The sequence below is a fragment of the Pteronotus mesoamericanus genome, unplaced genomic scaffold, assembly GCF_021234165.1.
Source record: "Pteronotus mesoamericanus isolate MK-2021 breed Mesoamerican mustached bat unplaced genomic scaffold, CSHL_Meso_final contig_32, whole genome shotgun sequence".
Taxonomy (NCBI): Eukaryota; Metazoa; Chordata; class Mammalia; order Chiroptera; family Mormoopidae; genus Pteronotus; species Pteronotus mesoamericanus.
In genome coordinates, this window is record NW_026555134.1 from 1,121,771 (window position 1) to 1,142,667 (window position 20,897).

The 20,897-nt window shown below is 39.0% G+C and overlaps 1 protein-coding gene across 1 annotated transcript in view; it reads left to right on the forward strand.

Annotated features, from left to right (window-relative positions):
* The window catches only part of ELP3 (elongator acetyltransferase complex subunit 3), an 81,849-nt gene that overhangs the window by 20,854 nt on the left and 40,098 nt on the right, over positions 1 to 20,897 (forward strand). The window contains exons 8-10 of the mRNA XM_054576010.1: positions 7,522 to 7,683; positions 10,469 to 10,595; positions 16,675 to 16,868. Of these exons, the coding sequence (XP_054431985.1) occupies positions 7,522 to 7,683; positions 10,469 to 10,595; positions 16,675 to 16,868 (483 nt within the window). The remainder of the gene's footprint in view (positions 1 to 7,521; positions 7,684 to 10,468; positions 10,596 to 16,674; positions 16,869 to 20,897) is intronic.

Sequence of the window (20,897 nt, forward strand, 5' to 3'; positions counted from 1 at the left end):
ACCTTTTTAAATAGTTTTATTCCTTTTTAATCAGACCTGCCCAGAAGCGTTTTACATTCAATCTTTAATGCTCCTTGGCTGTTTTCACAAGGCGCAATTTAAAAGGGTAGTTACCCATCAAGGGTGAGTCATATCCTCTCCCATTGGAATTTTTAATTTATTTCCATTTCTTCGTCTCCCCTTCCCACCCCAATCAATGACTTTGAATCCTTCAACTATGTCTTATATTTATTAGAAAAGCTAGAGTGCTAGGAAATGCTGGGTAACAGGCCCAGAAGACAGTTCCATAGACTTGCAGAGTTACGAAGAAAGCAGAAGCAGCCTAGAAATGTCGGAAAGGTACTGTCTCCTGCCTTGTTGCCCAGGGCCTGGCTTCTGGCAGGCCTCAGAATCTCCTGCACTTCCGTGTTTTGACTCTAATACTCCCCCCTGCCCTTTATGTATTGACCACTTCTACTTCCTCCCTTGGTCACCCAGATTTTGCAGATGGTCACCAGGATCCTTATTGTTAGCCCAACCTAGGATACAATCATAGACATCTTAAAAAGAGATAGTAGTTGTTTTGTTCCAAAACTGTATTTCAAGCAAAAATTGAACACCACACATTTATCACATACTTATTAAACTATCCATTCCTCTATCCATCCATCAGTTCCTCTATTTTCTTACTTTTTTTGAGATACATTTCAAAGTACGTTGCAGACTTCAGTACCCTTCTCCACAAATACATTATCGTGCACATCACTAACTGGCTCTCAGTTTGTAGTGTCTTTTGTAGTTAGTGTACATATAATGAAATGCAGAGTTCTTAAGGGTATCATTTGATGAGCTCTAACAAATCAAATACTGATGCAGCAAAACCCTTTTAAGGTAGAGACCATTAGCATCATCCCAGAAAGTTTCCTTGTGCCCCTTCCTAGTAAATTCTCATCTGTACCTCCCAGAGGCAGCCATTGTTGTCATATTTTTCCCTTCTTTAGATTGGTTTTGCCTATTCTAGAACTTTATATAAGTGGAACCATACAGCATATACAGGCATACCTCTGAGAGATTGTGGGTTTTGTTCCAGACCCCCATGATAAAATGAGTAGTATCTCAGTAAAGCAAGTCACATGGATTTTTTGGTTGCCCAGTGCATATAAAAGTTATATTTGCAGTATACTATAGACTAGTAAGTTTGCAATAGCATTATGTCTGAAAAACAATGTACATAACCTTAATTTAAAAATACTTTATTACTATAAATGCTAACCATCATCTGAGCCTATTGGAAAAATGGTGCCGATAGACTTGCTTAAAGTAGGGATACCACAAACCTTTTATTTGCAAAAATGCAGCCTCTGTGAAGTACAATGAAAGGAGGTATGCCTGTATCTTTTGTGTAAGGCTTTGTTCACTGAACAGAATATTTTAAGATTCATCAACACTGTTGGGTATTACAGTAGTTGTTACCTTTTGGGTGCTGAGTAGTGTTCCATTCTGTGCATAGAGTACTGTTTGTTTATTCATGCTGTTGATGGACACCTGGGCCATTTCCAGCTTGTGGCTATTAAAAATAAAATTCCAGTGAACATACTTGTCTTTTTGTGAGTGTGTATATGTGTGTGTGTATGTGTATATATATGTATGTATTTCTCAAGTAATAACTAGAAGTGGAATTGCTACATCATATGTTAAATTTTATAAGAAACTGTAAGACATTTTTCCAAGAGGTTGTACCATTTGCACTGCTACCAGCAGCACATGAGCATTCAGTTGTCCCACATCCTCACCAGCTTACACTGTCAGTCTTTAATTAGCTATTCTTATGGGTATGCGATGGTGTTGCATCGTGATTTAAATTTGCATTTTTCTATCTAATAATGTTGAGCCCTTTATTATATGCTTATGTTTTCTGTGTATACCTTTTTATCATTACCTTTTAAAATTACCTTTTTATCATTATGAAATGTCCTTTTTCCCTGAAGTGTCCTTTATTTGATGTTGTTAGCCATTACAGCATGCATATGCTTACTGTTTTTCCTCTGTATTATATTCTTCCATCCTTATACTTCTTACCATATCTGTCTTTGTATTGAGAGTGGGTTTCTTGCAGATAGCAGTCGATAGTAGATGAGTCTTTTTTCAAAATCCATTTTTCCAGTGTTTGCCTTTTAATTGTGTGTTATTGTTTTAATATAGTAAACATTTGCATTTTCATCTACCAGTTTAATCACCCTCCCTTTGGTTTTCAATAGCCAAGAATAATAGTTTTAGTGAATACTGTTATTTTCTAATTTTGTATAATGAAATTTTTTTATATCCTCTAAGGAAATGTCTTCTTAAGAGAGAGGATCCCTTGTACCTAGTGCAGTGCCTTAAGGCCGGCCGATATTCAGTACGTGCTGCGACATGAATACAGTAGAAAGAGCTGTGCACTAAGAATCAGGAGACTTAGGCTGCACACTTCTGTTGTTAACTTACATCATAGCCTGGTTTAAGCCACTTATTTATGTATAAAAGTGGGAAATGGAAGAAGATTATCTCTAAAATTACTTCTCTTTCTGACATTCTATGAGTTGAAGATATGTATCGGAATGAGAATTTTTATCTAAAATATGTGTTCACAATTCAGTTTTCATCTAGCAGTCACTTGCTGACAATGAAAAATTTCCACAGTTCACATATATATATGTGTGTGTGTGTGTATATATATATATATAGCCTTTATATTTTAATGTGAATATAATATTAAAAAATGTGCAATAACTGATTTTTTACCTTTTTGTTAACAGTGTGTTGCTGTTGGTTCTTTCGTTGTTTAATTAGGAGTTTAGGATTGTAGCATTCTTGTCAGCAATTGAAAGAATCAAACTCAAAATGTTATGGGTTGTTTTATACATATGTTAAACCTTGTCAGCATGAAAGAAGGAGCAAGGGTCCCTGAAAGTCCCTAAGCCACAGTGTCACCGGTTTATTTTTTCATAGGTAGTACTCACTCAAAAATCAAAATTCTGTTCCTCTCTTTTCCAAACTGTTCCTACACAGTTTGTGTTGGGCAGATCCTATTATTTTACAGATGCTCTTGGCATAACTACCAATGCCAGGAAGCAAACTTGACCACCATCTCAAAAAAGAGGTGGGGGGTAGTTGTTTTTTAATCCTCAAACCCACCAAACATTTAGCTCAGTCATTCTTAAGTCTAGAACATCATTAGCACAGCATTGTCTAGAACATAGAATTTTATGGAGATTTTTTTCCAGATATGATTATGGGGGGATCCCCAAAAATCCTGTGTTCTGTGATGTTGCTTACTAGGCATTATACCAATAATCCCAGATGGTATTTACTGGTTCAGATCTTTGGCTGCCCAAAGACATTTATAGAATCTGCTTACTCATTTTGGGACTGTAGATGCAGAAAAGAGTTTGTACATTGTGACTAGTGAAAATTAATATTTCCTCTATTATCTACTTTAATTTTATTATTATTTACTCTAATTTTTTATTATTTAATAATGGTAAATAACATTTGTTATTTACTTTGCAATGTGGTTTGAGCAGATTGAGTTTCAGGTAGAGAGATGTCTGTGTAGGAAACTTGCCATAAGCCTTTCAGGAATTGGGGCCTAGAGCTAGTGAGGTTTCATATAGGACTAGACTGAGGCACAGCCAGCTTCTGTAATGACAGGTTTTTCAAGAGGAGTAGAGCACAGTGACAGTAATGAGAAGTGTTCTTTGATGCCACAGCCTTCTTGGAGTGAATCAAAAACGAGTTACCAGATTACAAAGAGACTAACATTTGATGTGCTATATTCTTTCTGTGTCCCTTAGAGCAAGAAGACAGTAAAATCACTTTCAGAAGCCACTTTCTTCCTTTCTGAATTAGAAGTATGCTGCCCAAGAAATGATCTATGTCTATTTCTAGTTCTACCACTTCTACCTTTGTTCTTAAGTGGCTCTTGGTTTTACCTACATGTCTTATCCTTGCAGCTACATTGTTAAGCACATCTGGGACAAGAACTATTGTTGTTCCTACTTCCTGTAGAATACCTGACCCAGTGCTAGGTATCTTCTAGGGTTGGTTGGTTGCAAGATGAAAGGTAAACAGCAGAATTATCTAGAGGCTGCTCTGAGAGTGAAGACAGACCCCCTTTATCTTCAGTTATGCTTAATTCATGTATTCATTCTTCATATTTGTATTTTTTTTTTAATATTGGAATGTTTTTAGTGAAGACCTTAAGCAGTTACTTTTAAATGTATTTGAGCTTATACTCCTTCTGGGAGCTTCCTGTCAAAATGGAGAGACAGACATGTCCACGAATAAGAAGGCAAACTATGTTTACATTGTGGGTAAAGTGCTTTGGGAGTGGGAGCACAGAGTGTTACTGAGAGGTGCTGGGAAGGTATCAGGGAGCAAAATGTATTTGAGCTGTGTTTTGAAGGTTGAGTAGGTAGCATTTGATTTTTGTTTGCTTTTAAATTTCTAGGTTATTGTTCAGTCTACTCTCCACCCCCCTTGTAAGATACGCTGTCAACATATGAACATTAGTGTCTTTTATAGTTGGTGCCCCTCCTATGGCCTGCAGAAAACAGAGCTCCTGCTGATGGGTGGAGGCCTTTATAATCCTGTACTACCCCCTAAAAGAGCAATAAAATGGGAATCAGAGGACTTAGACATAAGCCCTGACTTTGTCCCTTAGAAGCTTATGGTCAGGGTTGGGGAATGTTTGGCACATTTCCTAGATGACCAAGAACTTAAGAAGTCTGCGGCCCCTGGAAGGTATGGGAATTGAACTAAGATAGCCATACTGTTGGATGACTGTCTAAATGGTACAGAGAAATATAGCAGGTCATAAAATGTCAGCTCAAATATTTTGCTTAGATAAGTCAAAAACCTGTATGCACATACTTGTATATTAACGGTCATATTGATATTGGTACGTCTCTGTTAAATGAAGAGACCAATTCAGTGATATGTAGGACTGAATATAACATTAACAAAAAATTCCAATAAAAATACAGCAATTTTATAGGAAAGATGACCTTATACTTCCCTTGTTAGGAAAATACTCCATTGTTTATGACATTCAAATTTGATAAGAATTTCTGCTTACTGCTTTTCAGATGAAAATATAATTCTGAAAATAGTGGTAAAAGCCTTTTTATTACAAATAAAATGTTTTTTTAAAACTTGAGTTATTTTTTATTTCTCCATTCTGTTTCTGCAAAAGGTAATGATATTTCCCCAGACAAAAGACATTTTTGAAATGGAGTTAAATTGTTTTGAGAATAAGATTTGCCTCTGTGTCCTATACTGTATTCTGTCTACCTATGAAAAGACCTTATCGTCCTTGTAGCAGCTTCCTCTGCATGTCTTGGTTGGGCTTTTGACAAGCTGTGCAATAAAAAGATTAGCTAGTGAATTTTCTCATTCTGCTAGACAAATTCTCGTGTGTATGATTGCCTGCCCTCCAGTTTCTTCCCATGGTGCAAGGTACTGTTGTGCTGCTGAGCTTGCTGCCTTAATGGCATCCTTTACCAACTACTGTAGGCTTTATAAAAACATCAATTAATAGGAAGAGTTATGATATGATTTTGGAATGCCTGATTCCTTTTTTTTTTTTTTTTTTAAGATGTTACTTATTTTTAGAGAGAAGGGAAGGGAGGGAGAGAGGGAGAGGATCATCAATCTGTTGCCTCCTGTGTGCACTCCATCTAGTACTGAACCACACCCCGGGCGTGTGCCCTGACCAGGAATCAGTTGGGGACCTTTTATTTTGCAGGATGACGCCCAACCATCTGATCCACACCAGTCAGGGCAGAATGTTGGCTTCTAAGATGTTCTCAGCTACTTAATGAAATATACTCAAGAGTTTTCTGCTTTTTGTTTTTAATCAACCTTCATGCAGTTTGCTTTCTCCATAATATATGTGTTTGATTTTAAAAATAATAGATTTTTTCCCCCCAAATACATTTATCACATGGCATTATGAACCTCTGTTACTGCGCGCCTTGGTACCTGTCTGTTTGAGAGGCATGGGACTTTCTGATTCAGTTGTTTCAGAAAATTCAAATGACTTAGTATAATTTCCTAGAATTTTTGATAAAATGAGCCCTTTTTCTGTCTTACGATTCCTTTTATAGTAACTTTGGACTAGTTGTTTACCTTTAGTCTTATTGCCTCTGTGGTCCTATACAAAACCTTATAGAATACAGCAATAAACAGTACAAAAGAGTTTGAATGTCTACAATGAAAAACTCCAGAATTAGTCTTCCAGCTCTGTGGTTCTTAACTTTCTTAATAGTTATTATTAACATCAACATTAAATCAGTTTTTATCTAAAGTTAATAAAGGAATGTACCTAAAGTAGTAGCCACAAATTATGGGAATTTTATGATTTTTACTTTTTAAGAAAGAGCTAAACTTCTTTGAAAATAAAGAAATTAAATTTCATAGCCAAAAAAGCCTTCCCTCCCCCTCCCCAAAGAATGGAGACAGTTGAGGAAGGGAACGTCGTGAACAATTGCTGGTTTCCAGGACGTTGGAGAAGTGAAAGGGAAGACCTGATGTCTGGTGCTGTCTAAGTGGTGCGATAAAATCAAGTGGAGAGCGAGGATTGTGAAGTCAGATGGACTCAACTTCAAATCCCGAGTTGGATTTAAGGAGCTGTGTACCCTTGGACAAAGTATTTATTCCCTTTGAATTTCAGTTTCTTCATCTGTAAAATGGAGATAAGGAGGCCCACTCCACAGAGCTGATGGGAGCATTTCGCACGTATGGAGCATGCAGCACAGTGCTTGGCCACGGTGCCTCTGAATATTAGTTCCTGTTCCCTCACATCAGCACCCCTTAGAAGTCATTTTTACTTATCTGGGTTTTTGACCAGCCAGCATTAAAGCCATTACCTCAAACAGCTTGAATCTAATGTGGTACTCACTACTCTGATATGCAGTTTTAGTAAAAGAGAAAAAAAAGACTCCCAGTTTTGTAAATCATTGCTAAGATTAATAGGCTTGACAGAAAGGCTTTGTTTTTTGCATGTAGAAATTTCACCTAAATTATTCCTATAATCGTTATACATACCCCCCTCCCCCTTTTTTATTCAACATGACAAAAATATAGAATTGGAAATAATGCAGATGGTTTTCACTGCATTATACAAAAATGTGTTGGCTAGGAATTGAAAAATAGAATTTTCACAGTTGAAATGACTGCTTTTAAGGAAATTATGTTTGCAGCATACTGCAGAAGAATAATAATGATAGTGGCGATGGTAGCATTATGCTAGTTCAGTCACGTCAGCTCTGTGAGGTGTAGGTACTGTTAGCCTCATTTTGAAGATAATGAAACTGAAGCACATTCCCGTTTGTAGAGTTAGGAAGTAGCAGAACCAGGATTTGAATCCAGGCAGTCTGACTCCGAAGCCCGGGGCCTTAACCACTGTCTTATCCTGGGAGGACAAAGACAAGACAATCCTTTAAATCCGAACAAATGTCCTAAAGCCTTGGCAGCTTGTTTACTTTTAGGTTTGCTCCACAGGTATTCGGAGAGGAGCCTCACAAAGTGTATTGGAATTACTATTGAGACCAGACCTGATTATTGCATGAAGCGGCATTTAAGTGACATGCTGACCTACGGCTGCACAAGGCTGGAGATTGGGGTGCAGAGTGTCTATGAAGATGTGGCCAGAGATACCAACAGGTAAGATGGTGGCAAATGACCTTGCACAAGCCTTCCTCTACTCCCACCAAGTAAACTACGCTCCTGCTCATTCTCCCGTCTTCCTGCCACTCTGAGAAAGGCCTAGGCACTCCTCCCTTCAGAGTCGTTCTGTCTGTGCTCTGAACTCCATTCTCTCTTTCGGTCTTTACTGGCTCTTTTCTAGTTGCCTCTACACATTCTTCTATCTCTTCCTGGTCCTGCCATAAACAGCTTTTCCCAAAATGGAAAACAGAAGGCAGGTCTCAATATCTCCTGCCAAGGCTTTAGGAGAGAAGGCAAAGGAGAATAGGAACAAAGAAAGGGGTTTGAACAGGAAGGAAGTCAAGGTGAGATTTAAGAGATCAGTTTTTGTGAAGCAGGTGCCAGGGTAGTGAGAGAAAGGTTGGTGGCGTGGTGGGCATGGGCTTTGAGAAATGTAGGGCTGTAGGGAAGGAAAAATATACAGATTGATAGAGCCATGTGATGTTCTCTTCCCTCTAGAAAGATATCACTGAGTTGAGGAGAAAGGATACACATGAAAGATTAGCTGTGTAAGGATCTTTGTAAATAATTGGTAAATGAGTAAAACACAAGATTTCAGGAGTTTATTAAGCAGCAGAGATCGGTGACCTAGGGTGGTGAAGGTGGCTTCAGGAGGTAGGTTGAGTTGACCTTAAAGCCTACTTTTTAATAGGATTTGTGTAGACACGACTGGGGGCTGTGCTAGGAGAGGGAAGTGAAGGGGAAGTAGAGGAACATACATGGGCAGCACCTTAGGTCCAGCCAGGCAGAATGCCAGGCTGAGAAGGGCCGAATTTTTCCTTTAGGTAACAGAGAGCTATTGAATATTTTTGAGCACAGGGAAGGATCTGATGGGCACCAGCTTGAGAAAGATGAACCTAAATGGAATGCGTTCCAGTGGGTGAGTGGGCTAATGGGAACGCTGGTGGGACCGCTGCCGTAAGGAAGGTCTGCGCGGGAGAGGGGCCTGTGGAGATGAGAAGAGTCTCTTGAAAGTGAGGGAAGCTTTCTGAACAAAGAGACATCTAACTTACAGAAAGAGTATGAGTTAAGTAGGGAAGAGGAAAATTGTTTCAGGCAGAAAGAAAAATATGAGCAAACTGCTGAGCATGGGAACACAGGGCACATTTAGGGAACTTGGAGCGGTTTAGTTTGGTCAGAGGTGTAGGGCATGAGGTAGGAAAGCAGTAAGAGAAGAGGCTGAAAAGGTAGGCAGAGGGGCCCAATTATGAGGGGCCTTAGAAGTCAGGCCAGGGAGTGTGCACTTTAATCCAGAACAGGTTGTAAGCTAAATTGTGATACGAGCATATCTGCATTTTAAAAAGGTCACTTTATGAGGAGCGCAGTGCGGGGATGGATGAAGAATAACAAACTAGAAGGAAGACCGGTTAAGAGTCTGTTGCAAGGATTTAAGCAGGAAAGGATGCCCTGAGAAGTGAATGCAGGGTTTGGTGACTGAATGGAAGTAAGGGTAAGAGCGAAAGGGAAGAGAGGCTTGGAGGGAAGATGAGTTTCATTTTAGATACACTGAGTTTTAGATACTTGTGAAAACTTTGCTTTAGGTCACGGCTGTCCAACAGATCTGTTCAGTGATGATTGAAATGTTTTATACCTGTGCTCTCCAATATACTAGCGCATCTGAGGAACTGGATTTTTTCATTTTAGTTCATTTAAATGTAAACTTGAACAATCACGTCCCTAATGAACTACAGTATTTCACAGTGCAACTTCAGAGTATTGGATATTTATTTGGGTGTGGTTATCAGGAGAGACCTTGCCTAGTCATATAAATTGGGAAGTTACTAGCAAAAAGAGATTAGAAGTTGAAGCCATGGAAATGGATGAGAACATCCAGAGTGAGATGGAGCCCGTGGTCTCCGGGCTTGTTCAGTGGAGAACAGGGACGGTTTGGTGGTGAAAGGACTGACGCGGGGTTCTGTCTTCGGGAGCCCCAAACCTGTGTTTCCCGGGCTGGCTTCCTCCGTGGATGTGGATAAGATGACTTACCCAGCCGGCTCCAGATGATTCTGTCTTAGCACTAAATCATTCTCTCCTCTCACTTTTTTAAGGACCCTCCAACCCACCAGCGTGAAATCTGTTTTGTATGGAGGTGGGGGTGGTGTGAGCGTGTGCGTCTCCTCTCTTCTGTTCTCCTTCTCTTGCTCTCTTTCATTTCAAAAGACTTAAAAAGGAAAGAAAATAAGAGGATGCTGCTTCTGCATGGTTTTTGAGCTCATTATTCTGGTTTTTAATTTAGATACTTACATTAGTAAGCTTATTTTGCCTGATAATACTAAAATAATTTGTGTCAGAACTTTTGAGTAGGTGCATAAGGGAGTTTCTAACATATGTCAAGTAAAAAATGAGGCCGTGGCTGGATAGCTCAGTTGGTTAGAGCATCGTTCTGATCTGCCAAGGTTGTGAGTTCAATCCCTGGTCAGGGTGCATAGAAGAAGAAACTGATGAATGCATAAATAGTGGAACAAATCAATGTTTCTCTCTCTCTCTCTTCCCCTCCCTCCCCCCTTTCCCCTGCCTTTCTCTTTAAAACCAATTTCTTACAAATCTTTTTAAAAAAGAAGTAAAAATGATTTCCCCCCAGATCTTCTCAGAGGTTGAGATGTAAAAGGGACTTTCTGAGATTCCCCCTCGCCCCCAACCGTGTTTTCTTCATCACGTGTTAATATTTTTAGAGATTGTTTTTCCTGTGTTAACCCTGGTGCCCATTTATTTGTGTAATGCATAGTGGATCGTCTTTCCTCAGGGGCCACACTGTGAAGGCGGTGTGTGAGTCATTTCACCTGGCCAAAGATTCTGGTTTCAAAGTCGTGGCTCATATGATGCCTGATCTGCCCAATGTGGGCCTGGAGAGAGACATTGAACAGTTTACAGTAAGTGTTGCCTTAAACCTGTTGATTTAGTGTTGATTTAGAATGCCTCTGCTTGCTGCTTCTGCCCTCTCTGCTCTTTTTGATTACTTACAGTTGGTTATTTTTCCCATTATTAAAACAATGCATTCTCATTTTAGAATAGTGGAAACACAGTAGAGAAGGAAGGGTCACTCAAAGCCCCAACACCAAATAAAACTCTTAAGATTTTAATCTACTTCCTTTTAGGATGTTATTTGGCTTAGGCCTTTTGGGGGGTGGGGTATGAGGTGGTTTATACATAGATACACACAAACACAGTTATATGATAGGTAGTTAATAGCTTTTTCACTTAACATTAAAACAAGCATTGATTCATGTTATAGCCTGGTCTCTGTTAAAATGTTAACGTCTTCAAATATCTGCTTAATTTCCATCAAATAAATATGCCATACTTTGCTTAATCACTTCCAGAATTTTTTAAAATTGAAGATATTAACAGTTTTTTATATTGTAAATAGCACTGAAGATAAACAGTTTTATGCCTATAACTTTTTGTAGTATTTAGGATTATTTCTTAAGGATAAATTTCCTGGGGTAGAATTATCAGGTTAAAGTATAAGTACTGAAAGAGTCTCAGCAAATTACTTGCTATTCAGAGAGTTGTAACTATTTATACTCATTTCAGCAGGGTTATCTTTTTCCCCAAATAATTCTCTTCTGTTTATGTATTTTCTGTCTAAACACATATAAAATATTTTTATGTTTGCTAATTTGATGGATAAAAGTGCCATTTCAACTTTCAGTTTAAGATGATAGTTAATATACTTTTATCTTTAATAATTATGATTTATCTTTTTAGAATTGTGGGTGTTTTTTTTTTCTTCTGACCAATTACTCTGAGAGTTTAAATATTTTAAATATTAATTTATATAAACATGTAGGTAAGGACATTCTGGATTTATTGTTTTTTATAATTGTTACAAATATTTTTTCCAAAGTATCTTTGGCCTTTTACTTCTGCTCCTGTTTTCAAATCTCCTTCTGGTTTGCTTGATGATTTCTTCAGGTGCTTCTAAGCTTAGAACTGCCCTTCTCTTCCAGAATTTCATTAATCAATGAAAGAAAATGCTGTTTTCTTCCACCCTTTCTGTTCTTTGAATTTTAATACCTAATTCTGGGGTTTGGAGGTTTTTTCCTTTTTACTCTATTACATGTTAACTTAATCCATGTTAGCTTTGTCTTGGGAAATGAAATTGGTCAAAACTTTTCATATTCTTAGATCGGGAAAGTATTTTAGGGATATCCTTTTGGAGGAGAAGATGAAAATATTTACCAAGTTATTTTCATCCACAAAAATACTTTTATTTTTGCTTTGTTTATAAAGCATGGAATTCACCATGCCTTATTTGTGAAGTTACTAATTCTTTCCTTTTAAAAAGTTTATTATTTTGAAGCCCGTGAGTTACAACTGAAGGCCTGTTTATGGGACAGCATTAATTCACAGATGCTCCTGTTACTGATTCCCCCATATTGGCTGGGTGGTAGATTTCGAGGCTGTGGTTTGAGGTTCAGTTGCTAATAGCCAGGAACTCAGACTCCAAGCTTAAAAAGACACCTGAAACACACTTTTGTTTAACATACCTCCTAGGTGGACCAGCTCAGTGGAATAGCCAGCATTCATGTAAGTACCTTTGGAAAAAAAAAATGTCATGTTTCAAGTAATAGCAAATAGCTGAGTCTCAGTGTTCATTTTCCTTTGTGTCTTTGAAATACAGTAGTTCCCCTCATCCACTGAGGACGCATTCCAGATCTCATGGGTGCCTGTAACCATGAACAGTTCGGAACCCTATATACACTATGTTTTTTTAATACATACATACCTATGATAAAGTTTAATTTACAAATTAGATACATTAAGAGATTAACAATAACTAATAATAAAATAGAAAAATGACAGCAATGTGCTGTAATAAGAGTCATACGACTGTAGTCACTCATTTTAAGGGATCCTCTGCTGGAGTCCTCATATAGGCTCAGTGCTTTCTGGAACAACACGTTGCTGTCTTTTTGTTTATATCTTATACCCTCAGATTTAGTGCCTTTTCCTTCTTCGCCAAGCACTTACTACACCTGTGGCCATAATGTTTGTAGTATGAGCTGCAACAGCAAAACTAGCACAAACTTCTTTTTCCTTTTCCCCAATTTCATGGACAGAAGAGTCATTCTTACTGTAGATTTTAGCAACGTCAGTATACGATTAGTTTTCTTTCCTTATAAAGTCAGGAACTTTCATCTTTTCATATGAAGGAAGCACTTTACAGCTTCTTCTTGGTACACCTTGTCAACACCACTACACTTGTACTTTGGGGCTATTATTAAGTAAAACAAGCGTTACTTGAACACAAGCACTGCGATACCTGGTAGTCGATCTGGTAACTAAGACAGCTGCTAAGTGACTAGTGGGCATGTAGTGTATACAGAGGATATGCTGGACAAGGGACGAGTCACGTCTCGGCGAGCGACGTCACACTCCTCAGAACGGCAAGCAGTTTAAAACTCATGAATTGTTTGTTTATGGAGTCCTCCATTTAATATTTTTAGACCGTTAAAATTTCAGACCATGGATAACTGAAACTATGGAAAGCAAAACTGCAGATAAGGAGGGACAACTGTAAAGAATAGTTCAGTAATAATATTACAAAGACAGCCCTTCATGCAAATAGATTTATCTACTTGTCTCTAACATTTTTAGAGAAACCCACAGGAATGTGAGCCAACCATGTACCTTTTCTAACTACATCCTAATAAATGAGTGACAGAAGAGCTAAAATGAGAAGTTTGATTTCTCTCTAAAGAAAAATTCTCTGTAAAATTAACTTGCAGGTTGCCTTAAAATAATTTCTACACACCAAAAAAAGCAGACAGCCCAGTAGGAAAATGAGCAAAACAACTTGAACAGGTACTTCACAAATAGGATATTCAGCTAGGCAACAAACCTGTGTTTTCTTCTTATTCCTATAGTTCTTATTCTTTGACCCTATGATGTATATAAGCCATTTTTTTACTCAAATATTTTAGGAAATTTTCTTTATTTGTAGTGCAGTTTTACAGTGCAGTCTCTTGGCAAGAGATTTTAAATTAATTGTGTTAGATATTAAAGGGCTCTGTCATGTGGAAAATTTTTTGTACTATAGTGGTGACTTGGTGCTCTGGGGATTAGTTCAAGGAACCCCTCTGGATAACAGAATCCACAGGCGCTCAAGTCTCTTATATAAAATGGTGTGGTATTTGTACTTAACACACACCCATCCTCTCATAGACTTTAAATCATCTCTAGGTTACTTATAATACCTAATACAGTGTAAATGCTATAAAATAGTAGTTATATGGTATTGTTTAGGGAATATTGACAAGAAAAAGTCTGTACATGATCAGTACAGATGCAACCGTTGTAGGCCAAACTATAGAGTATATGTCAGTAACAACGTAACATTTTTTTCTGAATATTTTCAACCTGTAGATACAGAATCCTCAGATATGAGGGCCAACTGTACAGTATAATTTTCCCCCTTTCATTTTTTATGTTCTCTTCCTAAAACCTATTAAGCAAATGTTGGATATCCCAGATTGATCATATAATATTCTTTTCTAGTTTTATTTGCCCTTTTTTCTGCTTTCTTACTATTCGCTCAACTTTGTTTCAGCCTACCTATTAAATGTTTTTAATTTTGTTATAGCTTTAATTTCTAAGAGTTCTTTCTTATATTCTGGTGGTTTTATTTTCTCTAATATCCTGTTTTCTTATGGTACTTATGGGTTAATAGAACTTTTCTTGTCTTTCTGATGGAATTATAGTTTTTGGAGTTTTTTTTAGGTTATTCTCCTTTATTCAATGCCTCAGTTGTTGTCCAAGTCCTTTTTTTATTTTTGTTTTGATCTGCTTTTCATATTTTAGGCCTTCTTCAAGTTTCTGGTGATCCATAGCCAAATGGTCCCACTTTCAGAGTGAGGGACATAAAAACAAGGCTGCATGCTCTATGTGGCTAGCTGCTAGTACGCCTCACGAAGGAGGTTCATGTAATGTGCTCTCCTTTCTTTTGGGAATTCCCAAATGTCAGTATCTTGAACTCTTAATTAGTGCCATCTGATTAATCCAGAGGTGAGCCCTCTTAACCCCCTGCTTAGGGGTGGGTGGCATGCACACGACACAGAATTGCCGGCAGAGAGTCCCCCCGTTGTGTGCCGACCTTCACTTCCTCTCCCTGTTTTCACTCCTGATCCACACCCAGGCCTTGCCTTGTACCTGAACTCTCAGAATCTGGCGGCTTTCCAGTTTCCAGTGAACACACAGGCAGGTGACTGCTGTAGGCAGGGGTAAGGGGGGCATACACCCCTTCAGGTACCGATTTTGACCCAGTGCTCACCTCTGTCCTGCCCAGTTCTTCTTACTGGTGATTTATGAAATTTTCTGGCACTCCGGTGTGCATGAGCTGGTCTTTCATTCATGTCTGTCCCCCTTCACAGACATTTTATTTGCAGTTTTCTTCACCTGGAAGGTCATTTACCAATCTTCCATCCAATTTCTGGCTTTCAAAAATTTATCATCACCTGTTTCCTCTGATGTTCCCTCTTCTTCCAGGTTTACTTAAAAAAAATAATTCTTTCCTGTTGTTTTACCATGGTTTTGGAAAAGAAACGCATATTTTAATTTTCAGTGTTTAACCAGAAGTCCAGAACAAATTTCTTCTATCATTCTTTTTAAAGGAGTATGTCAGCACATGTCTCCTAAATTTATTATACAAGTATCAGAAGTGCTTTTCTGAAAACCCATGTTCCAGTATGGATTCAGACTAGAAAGAGAATGATTACAGACATGTTCCTTATGAGTGGCTATGGAATATTTATTAAAGACTAGATGAATCTTCAGTATATAAATGTAACAGGGAAAATTACATGCAGTTACAGAAGAATATCCTTAAAACCAAATTGTGCACAAAGAATACGGCATTTTAAGAATATGACTAATCAGTGAGAGAGATCGAGTAGTCTGCAGTTATCTTTCTTTTTAAAGCAAGTTAAACAATGGATGGCTCTGCAAGAATAATATAGCACAAGATAAAAAGCCTTAGTACAGTTCACAAGATACAGTGCTGCTGGCTGAAGAGATGCTAATGCTAGCGTGGGAGTGAAAGGGAACTGTATGAGTCCACCTTCGTTCCTCCATCATATATCATGCAAAATCAAGATAAGAACAAATGAGCAGTGCAAAGTCATGGAAAGGAGAATGCCTTATGTCTTCTTGCTCTGTCCCAAATAAAGAAATATGGCAGCCAGCTGGAATGATACAGTACCGGAAATGACTGTGTCGAAGTAGATGGATTAGATGTGTTGCTCAGTGTCCAGATAACAAATGGACAGTGTGTGTCTCAGATTTGGAATGGTGCCAGTTGGTCTGAGGACAGAACAGTCATAATCAGGGATCTGTATGCTTTCTGCATAGAGCCATAAGGTAAACATTTTAGGTTTTGCAGGCCAGAAGATGATCTCTGTCACAACTTTTTAAAAGTTTAAACAATATATTTCATTATTGAGAGAGGATACAGTTAAGAGGTGAAGGTAGGTGCTGGAAAAATTGTCAGTATCATGATGTTAAAAAAGCGGTAATATACAATTCAATAGGATTTTTTTTTAAGTGAGTCAGCTTATATTTGAAGGTCAGGAAGGCCTCTCTGAAGAATTGACATTTAAGCTGAGGCCTGAAGATCAGCTAGATGAAGAAAAATTGATGAACTTTCCAGGCAGAGGAAATTTCCTTTGTGGAGGCAGAAGGGCAAGGCGGTGAGAGGGGCGTGAGGTGAGAGTGCAGCAGTAGACAGAGGCGGGGTTGAGGAGGGCTTTGGAGGCTGTCATGTACGTGCTTTGCTCCAGTGAGGCTACAAAAACAATGAATTCTGCCTCTCTGCCTCCCCTCCCTTGATGGGAAGGAAAGGCGGTCTAAGGACCACATAGGTACGTGAGAGAAGGTGGGTCAGGTTGGAAGCTTGCATGTGTAATCTCTACACAACTAACGGAGAAGTCATTTTCTGCTTTCTGTTCACAGGAGTTTTTTGAAAACCCTGCTTTTCGTCCTGATGGTTTAAAACTTTACCCTACCCTGGTGATTCGTGGAACTGGACTGTATGAGCTGTGGAAATCAGGAAGATACAAGAGCTACTCTCCTAGTGACCTGATCGAGCTGGTGGCTCGGATTCTTGCCCTTGTGCCTCCATGGACTCGAGTGTACCGAGTGCAGAGGTAGTGTGTTTTCTGTTGTGCCAGAAATAATCAGTGACTACCTGGTGACAATTCCTAATGACAAATAGTCTGATTTCATATTGAGGGGGTTGAATTTTTTTTTTTAAGTAAAAAAGGAACACCTGGAATGCTCTCTATAAATAGAGAGGGATGGAGATGAAAGGACACCATGTCCAAGCCACTTTGCCAGTATCATGTATATTCATGGATTCCTCTTTCTCTTCATTCATGATCCAAGAGGTGGAGCTATGCAGGTAATAGGTATGATGCCTGGTTCCAGGAGCTTATGATCTACAGCGGCATTTCCTTCCCAGGTCTACTTCAGTCTAGGCAGAGAATGAGCATGGGAGGGGCAGTGTGGCCATGTCTCTGTTACACTTGCTCTAGAGCCTCTGAAGATAAACAGTAGCAACAGTTATTCTTTGCAGATATTAATGTAACTATGGAGAAAGTGACATATTCCTGATGGCATGGAGGAAAGCAACTATTTTTTTAATAGAGAGAAATTAAGGTCTCACTTGCAATTTTGAGCTTTTTTTTTTTTTTTTTTTTTTTTTTTTTTTTTTACTGGAAATAGAACATTGGGGGGAAAACTTAGAAGCCATAAAATTACCTATTTGCCTACAATTCGAACAAAACCATTCCTATATTTGCTCTTTATTAGGCACATTTCCACCACCCTGTCAAAAGCTGCCTGGATTCTTGTATTACCAACATTAGTTCCCCTTTATTAGCAGGGTATAAGTCCCAAACCCCGCAGTGGATGCCTGAAACTGCAGATAGTACTGAAGTTTCATTCAGTACTTCATACTGAAAATAGCAAAAAAAAATATGCTATTTTTTTCTATATATACATACCTGTGATAAAGTTTAATTTATAAATTAGGCACAGTAAGTGATTAACAATAACTAATAATAAATAGAACAATTTTAACACTATACTGTGATAAAAATTATACGAATGTGGCATTTTTAAATAAAATGAGGGTCACTTGAACACAAGCACTGCACTGCGACAGTCAGTCTGGTAACCAGGATGACTGGTAAGTGACTAGTGAGTGAGTAGCATGTGCATTGAGGATACGCCAGAAAAAGAGATGATTCACATCCTGGGTGAAAGCGTAGGGTGCGAGTGGCACACAGTCTGAAACTTATATAAATTGTTTATTTCTGGAATTTTTCATTTAATATTTGAGGATGGAGGTTGACCGTAGGTAACTGAAACCAAGGACAGCAAAACCTCAGATAATGAGGGATCTACTCTACAAGGTCAGAAGGTGACGCAAATGCATGTACAATCCATTGCTGCAACTAGTATCCACTGAGCACAAAGATTGCATTACAAATAATACAAAATGGTGACAACAGAGAATAAGCAGAATTATCAACTAAAGGAAAATTACCAAAGCTATAAAATAATGGAGTTGCTTACAGGTCAAAGGACATTTACACCATACTTCTGCCACAGCATATTGATTTCTTAAATTCCTTAAATTATTGGTCCAATTTAAGGATCCAGATTGCCTCTATGATCTGTGTACTTTAAAATACATTTAAAGATACTAAGGAGATAGTTGAGTAGAAAATTCAGCTGTGAGAATTGTGTGCATTGTCCTTCCCCTTTTTCAACCTTTTCGGCACAGTTGAGTCCAGAAGACATTAGGAGATGCTGAACAATGCAGGCATCTCACTTGGAAAAGTAGGGAGCCACAGGGCCAGAGCAGGGTGAGAAGTGTGTTCCTGGGGAGGAGGCAGTGGTGTGGTGCAGCTGCTGCACCCCGAATGCAGTGAAATGGGCATTCTCGCAGAGGGCTGATCTGGGACAGGCTGCCTGACCTGAGCAGGGTGAGGAGGGTGTCTCTGAGAGGGTGCAGAGGAGAGGACAGCAGCCAAACACAGGTTACTTGCAGAAGGTTGAGCAACTAAATATGGCTTAATGTGTAGATAATATTAAGAATAGTGGAAGCTGGGTTTTTTGTTATCTGAAAAGGGAATTACAAATGTGAAAAAGGAGAAAATTAAAGTGTACACCATGGTGTTTTGGAATGGTGGCGGGGGAGCAGGGGAAGAAAGACCATCTGCGTGTGTCCCCTTTTCACAGTCTATTTAATGTCACATTTTTCTTCACATTTTTGTGCTGTTTCTTGGTGATTTCACTGTTTAAAATGGCCCCAAGTGTACTAATGGAAGTGTTGTGTAGTGTTCCTGAATGCAGGCAGGCTGTGATGTGCCTTATGAGAAAATGCCTGTATTAGATAAGCTTCATTCAGCCATGCTTTATAGCACCATTGGCCACAAGTCCGGGGTTTGTGAATATGTATGTGGTTTCCTACACAGAAGCACATGTATTGTAAAACAAGTTATGTATTGATCAATTTTTGAAAATGTTGAAACCAGAGGCACATAGGAACCTAACCCTGTATTCTCTCTAGGAGCAGTGTCAGGATACTCACTCATTAAACGTTCATGGCAACTTTGTGGAACATAACTATCAAAATAATGAGAATTGATTGTACATTGTTTCAAAGTACCTCTCACAATGTACTTACTAATTACAAAGTGGAAAAGAGTAACTTGACCACAAAGAGAAGCCTGGCAGCTGATCAATGTGAATATTAGTAGTAGTAGCACAAAGCAGGGCTGTGCTATCATTTCTGTGTTACTCAGCCAAATTGAGGAACTTGCTAAGAAAATAAATGGCCTATCATCTTCATAATTAGGGGAATCAAGGAAAGGGTTCCATTTTAAAGGAAACTAAGGAGACATGATAACCAAGTACGATGCAAGGTTCTTACTGGATCCTCTTGCTCTAAAGAACATGAGTGAGACACTGGTGAAGCTAGACTGGAGTCTAGGGTTAGACAGGAGTCAAGAGTCAATGTTAATTTCCTGATTTTGATGGTCATATTATGGTTATGTGAGAGGATATCCCTGTTGTAGGAAACATTTAAAGTATTCTAGGGGTGTTGAGACATCTCATTTCAGTTTACTTTCAAGCAGTTAAGGAAAATAGTTATTTGTACTGTATATGGGACTTTTTCTGCTACTTTGAGATTGTTTCAAAAATATAAATTAATACAGTGGAAAACAAAGATGCAATAAGTATTATTAGCCAAGACAAAAGAAAAGATTATTTGCATTTAACAGACTTGGGCAAGCAGAGCACAGTGAAGACCCCACTTCCCAGCAGCAGAACATGGCAGCGTCACTGCTGTGTGGGTCCCAGCCTGCTGGCAGCGGTGGCCTCAGCTGGGAAGGCCTGAGGCACGTACTTGCCTGATTGTTTGTGGGGAGCCCCCACAGACATTGACCCTGGGCGGGGGAGCAGGACAGTGTAGTGGTCGGAGCAACCTTTATGTTTTCTATTATGATTGCAGGATGCACTTTACCAAAATCATCAGGGAACCTTGTGAGGAACAAGATTTATTACAGGTCCTGGAAGGTGCCCGGCAGGCCCCAGGGGCACAGCAGGTTTGGGGGGATGGGAGAGAGCATAGACCTGGAGCCCTGCCTTTATTAGGAGTCCAGGGTGGGGTGCCTAGGTGTCTGTGGGTTCACTCTTTATTGGCTAATTTAAAGTATAAATGTGGGAGTTAGGGTACAGGAAGGGAGACATGGGGGTCACTCATGGTCGGTCACCCAGGTTACCCAGGGCTTTCTAGAGGAGCGAACTTCATGGGTGGGGGAACCTAATTCCTCGTGTGGTCGTTTGCTGGCAGCTGTGCCATACAGCTGCCAACATGTTTATTCAGGGTGGATGCCCTCTGAAATGGATACCTTGGCAATCAAAAACTTAATGTCAAGCATTCATACAACAAGCAAAATGCTTAACGTCAGGCCCTTAAACTACAGGGTAACTAAAAGATAATACCTCCCAGCATGGCAACAAATATCACAGGATAGAAATTTCACAGCCGCAGACATCATAGTTTTCTTACCAAGAGTAGCAAGACGCAGACCACAACAGGCAGGCAGATGAAGAACTTGCGTTCTCCCCTTCACTTTCAGCTTTACTTTTCTCACTGCTAT